This window comes from Glycine soja, chromosome 10 (genome assembly GCF_004193775.1).
Source record: "Glycine soja cultivar W05 chromosome 10, ASM419377v2, whole genome shotgun sequence".
NCBI classification, from domain to species: domain Eukaryota; kingdom Viridiplantae; phylum Streptophyta; class Magnoliopsida; order Fabales; family Fabaceae; genus Glycine; species Glycine soja.
In genome coordinates, this window is record NC_041011.1 from 26,431,192 (window position 1) to 26,443,959 (window position 12,768).

The 12,768-nt window shown below is 32.9% G+C and overlaps 1 protein-coding gene across 5 annotated transcripts; it reads right to left on the reverse strand.

Annotated features, from left to right (window-relative positions):
* Positions 1 to 2,261: 2,261 nt before the first annotated feature.
* Positions 2,262 to 9,859, reverse strand: LOC114369381 (protein YELLOW LEAF 1, choloroplastic-like). Of its 5 annotated transcripts, none has more exons than XM_028326605.1 (6): positions 9,731 to 9,859; positions 6,929 to 6,980; positions 6,650 to 6,801; positions 6,021 to 6,062; positions 3,721 to 3,793; positions 2,262 to 2,664 (listed from the first exon to the last, which is right to left on the reverse strand). In XM_028326605.1, the coding sequence occupies exons 2-6, from the start codon at positions 6,966 to 6,968 to the stop codon at positions 2,477 to 2,479; spliced, it is 495 nt and encodes a 164-aa protein (XP_028182406.1). In that variant the 5' UTR covers positions 6,969 to 6,980; positions 9,731 to 9,859; the 3' UTR covers positions 2,262 to 2,476. The 5 variants fall into 5 exon arrangements, with proteins under 5 accessions (XP_028182406.1, XP_028182407.1, XP_028182408.1 ...); XM_028326606.1 differs by having other exon boundaries at positions 6,929 to 6,977; positions 9,731 to 9,855; XM_028326607.1 differs by having other exon boundaries at positions 6,929 to 7,009; positions 9,731 to 9,855.
* Between the last annotated feature and the right edge of the window lie 2,909 nt (positions 9,860 to 12,768).

Below are 12,768 nucleotides of genomic sequence, written 5' to 3' on the forward strand. Positions count from 1 at the left end.
CAATAATGATTTGATCAGGGCCCTTGAAAGGTGTCACTTGCTGTATATTCTATGACATTTGTCACATGGTGAAAAGCACCAGAATCAGGGTACCAACTCTGCCCTTGAGTTGGCGTGTGAGAGGAACTAGCCAGATAAACTTGAGGATGTTTAGAAGCTGGTTGAGTGATCTGAGGTGGTTGAATGTACACATAATAAGGTTATACAATAGCTTGGGAATAAGCAGGTTGAGCATATATACATATTGCATAGGCTAAGCATATTGAACTTGCAAGGGGTAGGTTACATAATAGCAGGAGCAAGATAGGCTGGTGATGGAAGGTTAGGAATGCAATTTTCCTCCAATCTATGATAACAATACCAAGCTCCATGTCCAAACTTATAGCAAATTTGACATTGCACACTAGCAAAATGACCACCACCACGGTCTCCACCACCACAATTAGGATTCTGACCGCCATGATTATTCTGGTTAGAACCCCGTCCATTGAAAAGATGATTTCCAACATAATCATTGGGTGAGTTATCATCTGACACGACCTGAGTTGTCAGATTGACTTAACCTTGAGAATTAGGGTTCACAGGTTGCACAAAATCAGAAACAACAACACCTTCATGAGACAAATTTCAAGAATTGGGAAAGAATAATGGAGCCTAAGTTGTGTTAGGTTGATAGAACCTAAAGCAAGTTTGCAAGAACAATCAATACGCACCTCTCGTGCAAGAACCCAAGTTTCAACCTCAACAATAGAAAAGGATCAAATTTGTTGGTGATGAGTGAAATCAACAATTCATATTCATTAGGGAGTCTATCAAGAATCAGATTAAGATGCTCAGAATTGGATGCTGTTTTTCACCAATGGAAGTGAGCGCATTGACTAGAGTTTGCACATGGATAAGATAATTAGAGCGATTATCAAGAGAGATTCTGAAGCTCGTCACAAACTTGACAAATCTTTGTGAGTGAGAGATTGAAAAAATGACTGGATGTGATCCCATAACTGCGACAATCAATAACCAACAATGCGAGGAAGAATTTCACTAGAAATAGTGGATTACAATCATGCAAGAAGAAATTGATCATGTCCGTAGCAAACACGATACTCTCTAGTGACTTTATCTAAATTGTGATCTTTAATTGAAGCATATTTAGAAGGAATTTGAGGATTAACAAAGTAGCCTTCAAGATAATGATTGTGACTAAAAGGTTGCACCTATTGAATCCAAAGAAGACAATTCTTCACATGCAACTTTTGAGAAATTGATTGCATGGATGTTTTGGAATAGCTAGCCAATGACGATGGTAGCGGTGGGAAAGGAGTCAATGTGAAAGCCATGAAAAAACTTGGTTTCAACCTAAGCTCTATATACCGTTTTACAATTTAGAGAGAGAGAGAGAAAGAAACATATTACTATGCAACCTAACTAAAAATAGTTAAAGGAAGAGTTTATATAGTTGACAGTGAGAATTGTCAACTATCTTATCGGACAACTAACTACAGTTAACAAACGAAGAACACCTAATTGTAGTAAGCAAAAATACTTTTCGAGAGCTGGAGGTGCAATATACTTTTCTAGGTACAATATACACTTATGCAAATCAACCTTTCTAAAGTCATCTTTGAAATGGACTCTGCTGTTGCAATTAATATGGTCATCAATAGACAAACTCGATCCCATTATGTGCTACATTTGTTGAGGGATATTATTATTAGAGAGCTGGAGGTGCAGGATTGGAATTCAGATAGTTCATACTTTTCGAGAGGCCAGTAGATATATATGATTTTCTAGCCAATAACGATCATCATCACGCTTCTCTGTTTCATATTCTTGAGTCTTGTCCCCTTTATCTCCCTTCTTTAGTTTCTAATGATGCCAAAGGGTTGACCTTCCTGTGGTTGGTCAAAGTGTAGCTCTTTTTTTCCTCGGTAATAAAAAAAAGTGTAAAAGAAATATATATTAATATATTTTTTTTAATTATAATCTTTATAATTAAAAAATATTATTTATAAAATTAACCAAAGAAATCAAGTGACAGTACTGATTTATTGCCTAGTAATTGTATAAAATATTATGGGTTTAATTCCTAAAAAAAAAATACTATTTTTCACTATGTCAACAACCTAAATAAGCACCTATGACATTGACTTTGGACAGTAAATCGACGGAATAACCAAAATTACTTATTCTGAAAAAATAAGAGAACCGCGGGGAACTAATTACAATTTAGCCTATTTATGCCTATCTTTATAACACCTCCATGAAAAAAAAATCATCAACAAATTCTTTAGTAATTAATTTCTCTAAGCATTTTATGTGTTCCAAGTTACCTGTATAATAAAGTTTTTTTTTAAAAAAAAGAATTCATAAAGCTAACTCTGTAAAGTATTTGCATAGACGGTAGACTTCTACTCATCGTTGCTAAATCAGGATTTGTAAAGTAATTTCACTCCCACCATAGATAACCTGTTCAAGATCATCTGTTGTGCTTGCGTTGCCATTGTTTCTCAATGTCCTTGAGAACATCTAGCACACCAAGAATGCCCAAAAGAATGAGTCCACCTGAAAAGTTACCTCCACCCCCTCCGTTGCCACCATGACCATCGCCATCGTAAGGTGGCAAACCAGGTCCATTGTTGTCAAGTTTAGGAGACTTCACTTTGTCTGTCATTTCAGATTAAGTATTAGCATTCTATGTCTGTATAGAAACATTGAACATACAAATCTTCAGAACATGGTTAAAGGATAACAGATAATTAAGGCCAAAGTTTACTGACATCTATGTATATACTTTTAGGATAGAAAATAAATACTTTACTAGATAAGGGGAAAATACGAGAGAAGATAACCTCCAAAATAAAATATCAGAAGAAAAACAGAGAAGGGAACACAACAACTGCCCCTAAACTCTCCTAGGAAACCCCTCCACAAAAGGGAAAAAACAAATAAACATAAAACATCTCTTCCTTTTGCTTTCCGCAAAGAAGACAGCTTTGAAGCTTCAAAAGAAGAACCTTCTTTAAGCCTTCTAAATCCTTTAGACCTTCATAATTTACTGTTGTGCCAATCTTTCATTTTTGTTGCTCTTCACACTATAGGTACTTGGCAAGAGATTGGGCATGTAACTCATTCCTGTAACCCAAGTGGGAGAAGTGTCGGAAGGGTGTTGGTCTTATGGCTTTGGTGGGAACCCTCTGGAGCAGCAGCCATTAAGGGAGTGCCCGGGAGTAATAAGGTGGTTTGGTGGCTGGGAGAAGGACATAAGGGTTGAAGTGATAAGGATGCCATGGGTTCAAATCCACCCATTAACATAACTTACTAATTGCTAACATTTGCCGAAAGAGAGCTCCTTTACCTTCTCACCCACTGGTTTAACAAATTTATACCCAGAGTCAAGAAGATATGAAGATTTGGCCTCACTTCTGTTTTATGAAAATAATGAAAAGGATTCAAGAAAACCATTAACTATGAATTATATAGGGCATCTATCTGAAAGAAGCAAGAATTCGAAAATATAAGCTGTTACTGTATGTTCTTAGTTGTCACCTTCACTCTTAAAACCCCTTAATAGTTCCAACATTGATTTAGTTATGTCAAATGACACAGAAAGATGTGCATGGAAAAAAAAAAGAAAAAAGTCATACATATAATCAAATGAAGGAGAACACAATGATTAGCATATCCAATGGTAGAGGCTAAAACACATTGAGAGGTTATTACCAGTAGTCATTGACCGAGAATTGCGTGTTACAGTTTGGGTTGCACTTGCAGTTGCAGCAGCACATTTAAAATTCTGTAGAGTTCACAATACAAACAATCAGAATATATTAGATCGTTAAACAATTAAGCCCAGCATTTCTGCCTTGCCAATGGTTCACCTAGAGCAACAAGACTCGAGCAAGTCTCAAGAATGGGACTGAAACTAGGGACAAAAATAAAAACATTAAGAGCATGTTTAGATAAACTTCTCCACAAATATTTATAGACGAAAATAAGGAAAATTAAAATAAGCTAATTTTAGCTTATGAAAAATCTTATTTCATTTTTCATTCTATTTTCTTTTCTTATAAGTGCTTGTAGAGAATTTATCCATATAGACCCTAAATCTACTTCCATCACACAAAATCTCAGAAATGCAGATTGTGTTTTGATGATGAATTTTAAGATTGCAAGGAATTTCAAAATGCTTGAAATATAAATTGATTTGACTTAAATTTCCTTTATTTTCTAAATATTTTTTTTTTTGGAAATATCAATTGAAATTTCTTAAATTTCAAATTCTAAGTTTGGACACCACAATTCACTGTATGCAAAATTTTGTTTTTAAATATATATTTAAAAAATTGAAATTTCAATATTAAACTTAATAAAGATAACCATTAGCCAATTTTAAAATAATTAATAATTCAAAAATAATTTAAATATTAAATAACATTTAATCATTTAAAAATAATTTTAAATATTTGATGATTCATAAAAATATTGATAAGTTTTACATCAATATTGATAGAGAGAAGAGAAACAGCAGAAAGTAATACAGAAGGAAGAGAAAGAAAGAACAGAGAGAGAGAATGAATATTAAATTTTCACTTTTTTAAATAGAATTTGAAATTCTATAATTTTATGTATTTAAAAATACTTCCACAAAATACTATAATTTTTAATATTTATAAAATACATTATGATGACCAATCAATTACCTTCAAAACAATTGGAGCATCCCAAAACCAGTAAGAACTAGTCAAACCAGTCTATAATAGGTGTAGAAAATCAGTTTGAACAAGCATTTTTTAGTTTTTCAATTTTTTTTCAATTTAATATAAAATATTTTTAAGATAAATAAAAACAAATTCAAAGATTTCACCCAAGTATAAATTGTTTTGTCAATTACTCTCAATTTTTATCTTATAAAGCATATACTTTAATCATTTATATCAATTTAAAATTTTTTAGATCTTGATTTCTCATGATTTTACACTTAAAATATTAAATATAATATAATTATTACTGGTTCAACCACAAATAGACCAATTCAATCAAAACATTGATAAATGCAAAACACTAATTGGCCAACTCTCTACTTGAAAACCTAATAGCCCCTCAAGCCACATGCATAGAAGGGGAAGACTGAAATCACTTGTTTTTGTGTTGCCCATTCTCAAACAGGATTTGGTATGCTGTGATATCTTGGTTGGGTGTTGGTTGGGTGTGGATTTCGTGATGCTAGAAGACATTTCCCAGCTATTTACTCAGTTGGGTGCACTCACTAGAGGGACCAAGTTGAAAGCTATAAGACACATCTTTTGGCATTCTACTTGTTGGAATATTTGGGGGCTGATAAATTCAATTATATTCAGACAGGGACAGCAGGAAGAAAGAGACATCCTTTCACATATTAAAGCTTGTTCTCGGAAGTGGTTATTATACAAGAAGGGAGTTAAAGCAGCTTTTTCTTTTCCTCATGGTGCACAAACCCTTTGGGTTGCTTGTCATAGAATAGTTATTTTGACTTAATAGGGGTCCTTTTTTGTGGATACCCCTAGGCTTGAAAGGTTGAATTGTTTTTTGTCTAGTTCATCTGTACACCTTGTACAGGAGCTATTATGCTCCCTTAGATTATCAAATATATTATATACTTTGCCTTTCAAAAAAAAAACTTAGCACACTTTGCTTGTCCATTAGAAAACTGGCACACCCCTAAGTAAATTTCTCCTTTAAATATCAACATTCTCACTCTTAATTGACAATTTTTTTGCTTTGGTGTTACTTTTGTATTGGGGTATAGGGATGGAGACATAGAGAAGGGGACAGGTGATTTGATTCTAGAAGTGAAAGCGGGAAGGATAGTGGACAGACTGAAGAGTGTTAGACTCAATGGGGACTTGCACCTGCATGTGAGAAGAAAGAAGGATGGGTAATAAACCGGAGTTTTGCATGTTCTTTTACAAGAGATTTTGCCTTGCTTTTAATTCAACTCATGTGATTTTATTGGCAAAATTTATGTAATTCTGTGTTTTTACCTCTTTCCGCAGAATTTTCACATCTTCCAATCCAATTCCTGGCTGAATCAAACTTAACAGAATTAAAAGCAAGGCAAAAAAATCACATGAATTGAATTAAAAGCAAGGCAAAAAATCTTGTACAAGAATATGCAAACACCAGTTTATCAATGGGAAAGGTGTAATAAGGGGATTTCAACTAATGAAGAAAATAAGGAAGTGGGGGGTTTGATCAGAAGAGAGAAGCATAAAAGAGCAGACAACTAGCAGCATTTGAATGGAAAAGATCCTGGCATGAAGGGATATAGAGAGCATGACATCCATAGCGATTCAAAATTTTGGCAATTTGCCTTGGTTGGGTACAGCTCATTGCATTTTCTGGGTATCTTTCTTGTTTTCTCAACTATTTTCCAACTGCTGCCCTGTATTCTAAAGAGGGGAGCTGAACTCTCCTGAACTTCTATTGTAGGATAGCAAATATTTATTGATTAACAGTGGTCTATCAGAACCTTAGAAACTTTTCAATAACAGCTAATTCTGCATTGCAATAATACAAAGTTTGGATCCGCTTTACAGCTATGCTAAGATATAGCATCAATAGAACAAACAACACACAACAAATGCCAAATAAAAGAATAATAATAACTTACCAAAGCAGCAGCATGTCTGACATGGGATGATGGATTTTGCAATGTAGCAATCTTAAGTTCTCCTTTTCTGATGTTATATGGTAAGGGTTTCATCCCAACAATGTTTGGTCTAGTAAGCTTAACATGAGCATGAGGAAAATTTCCAATACCAACTGCATGCAGAAAAGAACAATAAATAACTTATTCCATGATTTAAGCAACTTCCAACTTCCGAGACACTAAAGTCACAGCATTATGTTTACTAGAACTGAGCACTGCAAGATGTATAAAACATTGTACCTGGTAAATATAGAGGTGAAGTGCCAACACAACTTGCCATTGACGTTCACTTCTTGATTATGACCATGCAATAAAAGCTAGCTGTTAGCATGATGAGGCAGATAACTAAATATAATTTTCAAACAGAAGATATATGATGAACAAAGAGGTAGTTATTAAACAGAGACATGGGAATAAGCGCGGGGAGTTGTACTTTAATTCATTTTACATGATTGTACATTTAAGCCATGTTTGAACTTTGAACTAATTCCTAGCCAATGTTGTTAATGGCGGATGGCCAAAAATCCGCCATAAAAATATGACGGATGGCATAGCGGCAAATGGCGGAAGTCATGGCAGACAAAATATATATATATATATATATATATATATATATATATATATATATATATTAACAAAACAATAGATAAAAAATAAATATAAATAAAAAATTAAAAAAACAATGGATTGCATTCAAATAAACTAAAAAAGTTTCATGAGTTCACACAATAACCAACACCAAATAAACTCATTCAAGAGTTCAAAAAAACAAAAGGATAAAAGCATAATGCAAAGTAAAGGTTGAGCTCTAATCATCTTCCTCCAATCCCAACATAATCCTCTTTGTTGTAATTAGTAGAAGAGGACTAAACAGAAAAAAAAAAAGTGGAACCAAAAATTAAAAAAGAGTGTCAAACAAAAAAAAAAAACTGAACCCAAAAAATAAACAGAAACAGGTGCAAAGAAAAACTGAACAAAAAAAAAACAGAACCAGGTGCCACTGCAGAAAAAAAAGAGTTTCTTCCGCCATAACCGCCATTCCGCCACCACCGTTAAGCCTATGGTGGCTGCCATTTGAAACCCGCAACACCACCGCTATTTGGTGGCGTTTTTTCAAAAATCTGCCACGGCGCCACCATAACCGCCATTTGACAACACTGTTCCTAGCAAGAATTCAGTTTAATTCTTTTTTGAGTTTTAAATGAATTCTAGTGTTTGACATCATTTGAGAAGTTGCACATAACAAGCTGTAAGTAAATAAAGATAGTAAAGAATTACTTAGTAGTTTGCTAAAGAAGGAAGGTGAACGCTTCTCTGTACCGTGAATGCTACAAATTTTCAGTTACAGAAAAGCATTGCTGCCTAGGAATTTAAATATATCTGTTAGTTTATGATGAAATATTCCAAGGACTGGGAAGCTAACTTTTAATAAGAAACATTGCATGAAAAAACCGTATCCTGAGCATAAGAACATAGAGGCCAAGGACTGGTTGAGCAAGACAGATCAAAATCAACAAACAGGACATTCGCAGAACATCGGACTTTATTAACCAGCTATTTTGTGTTTGTAGCCTAAAGCAACATTATAGCAACATGATACAACGTTAAGAGGGCAACATTCTAAACTTGAGTTAAATATGGCTAAGTAACGTTAAACAATTTAAAAAGATCCCTACTTTGACATTGAATAAGCTTTCCATAAGTACAACTGTGGACAGTAACAGAGGACAACCACAATTCAGAGAGGATAACAAAAAGCTCTGTTCATGTGTAAGCGAGATAGACACTGCAGGCCATAGCAAGAGATATTGGGATGTCCCACATTTATTAGTAAAGTTAATTGTAATACAAGGGCAGGATATAATCCTAGGGCTAAATGAATTCCCAACTCTCAAATCCTACGATTTTCACAGAACTCATTCTCCAGTTTCTAACTTGAATTAAAGACTAATCCAAAATAAACTACAAATTGAGGATTAAATTCAATCAAATTCTCAAATTTCAGGTGTTCCAAACATTCCCTTGGGTGTGCTTGGGAGTTAAGTTTTGATGGGAAGGGAAGAGACGAAAAGATTTTTAGAATGAAAGAAACAAAGTGATAAATTAACATTAATATCCTACTCTTTTGTTTATGTTTACAAACACTACATAACTCTCTAAATTTAAATTTAAAAAATTTGTCCTCCCCTCCCTTCCCCCCCAAAACCTCACCCCCAAACATTCTCTAAGGAAAGGGGTATGAACTATGAAAGCATTATTAACCTCGATGAGCTTTTTCTTTATTGACATTGCAGTGGGCATGTGGTCACTGTGGTGCAATAAACTACAACTTAAAATTATGTGTAAAGCGTATAAAATTGAGCTTGCAGCTTGGTCACAATCGTGCACCGTGGTTGTGATCATTGAAAAAATAAAAAATAAACACTATTGATGCAAACCAGAACAGAAGCAATTCATTGGCCACCAAAACAAGAATATTGAGAGCACACTTGCACTTGTTGTGAGAAATTGACACAGAACAACTCAAACTTGCACTTGTTGGGAAAAATTGACACGGAACAACTCAAAATTCATACACTACTCGAACAACAAAAAATTAAGCAGCAACCAAAGAGTCCCTCAAAGAAGTCCAACAAAATCAAATCACCAAAAATACGAGTGTAATAAAGAAATTCTACACCTCATAATCAATCACCAAAACAATAAAAACACATAAGAAATGGCACAAGCAAACACACAAATGGAAAAAAAAAAAAAAGCAATCTTTTCTGTTCAAGAATAATATCCAAGGTTTAAAATTAAATAAAACGCATAAAATGTTTTATCTTTTCCCCCAAACTATTCTTCTTCTTGCGAATTTTTTAGTCTCTCGTGATGAAAACCTCATATTGATGAAACGAATGAATTGACACAGAAAATTGAATGAAAAAAGAAAAATCGATGATAGCAAAGAAAACAAAGACTCGGAAAAAAAAAAGTGCGCAATTGAAACCTGCGTAGAAAACGTATGTTGTCATCGCAAGGGAGAGAAGAGGGCGTTACCGTAGAATGTATGAGAGACGGGGGTGTTGGTGGCCAAAGTTATGCAGCGTTGCCTTGGATTGGGGAGTTCTAAACTTGAGAATGGCGGTGATTCGCAAACCGGGTTGGGGTATTCGGTACTCTTTATTTATTGTTTCTTTTTTTAATTAAAGGGTATTGGATACTTCTAGAAGAAAAATTGTCTAAATATAAAACAAAATGAGGCAATATAGGTCAATGCTAACATCATAATTACTAAGGGGAATATATTTTAAATAAAAATTAAGAAAAGGTTTAGAAATTAAAAAAAAGTTAGGAAAAAAATTAATTAACTAAAAAGTATTGGGATAGTTGTTAAAAAATAAATAAATTGATGGAGGGTAAAACTGTTTAAAAAATGTATACACCAAATGAAATAAGTCTCATTATTAATAGTTATAGATTCTATTTAGTTATTAAAACATTTTTTAATCATGTTTTGTAACTATAATTTATATAAGGCGGAAATGCAATTTTGGTCTCCTAGTTTTCTAAATTCATGATTTTGATCTTCTTGATATTTAATAATAATTTTTTATTCTCTAGTTTTTATAAATTTACGATTTTGGTCTACCTGATAGATTATTAACTAATAATTGTGATTATTAGAGATATTAAATTAAATAAAATTATTAATAATTAAAAACTTTTATAAAAGACTATTAACCTAATGTGGTGTTATTGTCGGTGAAGTCGCACAACAGTGGAGGTAGAAAAAGTGTTTGTGGAGAAGAAGAGGAGCACAATGTTGTGAAAAATCAGAAATAATAATTTTTTATTCAATTTTTCAATAATTAATGATTTTGATTAATTTATAATTAACTTAATAACTCAATTAATTAGAATTATTTGTTAATAATCTACTAGGAAGACCAAAATACCAATTTATAAGACTAGGGGGACCAAAATTATGATTTAGCCTTTACATATTTATAATCATAGTTATTAAACTCGGCTCAGACCAACCAAGTTGACTCGTTGGTTCGGGAATCGGGCACCTAATCGGTTTGAGTCACATGTTGGATTGATTTCACATATAACTTGGTGTGACCCAATTTGACTCAGTGCAACCCGGCCTTAAATCGATAACTCGTTTGACTAAGTGGTTCATGCATTTTTTTACAGTTGAACAACATCACTCATGTTAGAAAAATAAATTGATACCTTACACTTGTGTTGTTTAAAAAATTGCTTATATTTTTTACCAAGCATAACCGCATCTTGAAATTTGAGATGATAAAGTTGTTACCATTTTCAATTTTTCCTTACTAATTTGTGTGTGTATTAAATTATGTCTGTCATTTTCTTTTATTTGTAGAAATAGAACATGGTACCAGGGGGTTTACAACACTCACACACCTTACTCAACCAATTGAGCTAGACCTCCTTGGTAGATTATGTTTGTCATCATACAACAATAATATATATTTTAAATTCCAACTTAAGGTTGTTTATATATATTGAATTTTAAAAAATATTACATGCTCAAAATTTAAAACAAGTTCATGCCTATGCTTCTAAATATGTTGAATTTTATTAAACTTCAAATCTTAAGTGTCTAGGTTTACATGTTATCAAATTATTTAGATTTTTTAATATAGAACAGGTCATGCTGGTCAACTTATGACTCACTAGGTTGACTTCTGACCCAGTACCCCGACTGAGTCAATGATCAATTTGAGTATGAAAATATTGATTATAATATAATATTTGTTAGATCAAAGCTTGAAGCCCTTAATTTTAGTTTTGGTTTGATAATTTTGCAATCCATAACATCTTTAATAGATGAGACATTTGTATTGAGGGTTTTTAGATTAGGCATGTGTGTGATATAGTCTAAGTCTTTTTCATGCTTAGTGTTAATCAAATATGAAGTGAATGAAGTATTCTAGTTCTCTAAGTTTCCTAAGAACTTAGTTTTACTTGAAATTTGGCTAGAAGCATAGAATTAATTGATTTCCTAACTTGCTAATCGAGTGTCCAAGCCAGTTTCAGAAGAAGGAAAGATCTATAGCTTAGGATAATCAATTGCCTCATTGGATAATCAATTATCCAATAATTGGAAACAAAGAGAAGCTCTCTGTGTGATTCTATAATCAATTACCATATGTGACAATCGATTATCCAAACAACACAGAAGAAACAAAGATACTTAGACTAAAGCGAATTAATCAATTACACCTTCTGATAATCGATTATCCAGTTTTTGGAAATACAGAACAAAGGGGATGTTAACGAATGAATTGATTGCCTGATTTTATAATGGATTAGATCTATTTTAACTGTTGAAACTTATAAATACCTCTATGTGTTTTCTTTATTGAAGACTCTTGATACGTTCGATTTTGAAGAAAAATATTTCAAGATAGTCTTCTTCTAAAAGAATTGCACGACATTTAGTCTGAAGATTGAAGTTGATCAAAGAATCATTCATTCTACCATCATGAATTGACCATCTCTTGAAAAGAACTTGAAGATACTGAAGATCTACACATTTAGGTGTATTCAATCCTTTTTCTTACATTCATTTTAGGTTGTGATTCTTGGTTAGGGTTACCAAGAGGTTCAAAGAATTGATAGTTTCAATTCTAGGTCTTTTTTTTGTAGGTTTCAAAGGAAATATTGGAATTTATTTTAGAGAATTGTGTGTGCATAGTGTTTGTACTTGATTCTCTAAATAGTAGAAATTTTAAGGTCTTAGAACAACTAAATATAGGTTTTAATCGGATTGAACCAGTATAAACTCTTGTGTGCTCCTTTTCTCTTAACTCTTAATCTTGAATTCATCTTGGTATTGGAATTGACCTCAAATGGCCATAAATACTCTGTTTTTACATTTGTTATAATCATAAATGTTTTCTTGATTGTATTGATCTTTTTGATATGATCTTTTGGTATAACTTTGATTAATTCAAAAGGGTTGTTTTTAATTTGATTAAAGAACTTGTTGGTAAAGTTTTTGAAAGAATCTATTCAACCCCTCGCCCTTCTAGATTCCCAACTGATCCAACAATTGGTAT

Coding starts and splice junctions, on each gene's coding strand:
- LOC114369381 (XM_028326605.1), bottom strand. CDS start 6,968: ATGGCAAGTTGTGTTGGCACTTCACCTCTATATTTACCAG. Junction 6,802..6,928: donor TTCACCTCTATATTTACCAG/GTACAATGTTTT, acceptor TTCTGCATGCAG/TTGGTATTGGAAATTTTCCT. Junction 2,665..3,720: donor TTCTCGGTCAATGACTACTG/GTAATAACCTCT, acceptor CTGAAATGACAG/ACAAAGTGAAGTCTCCTAAA.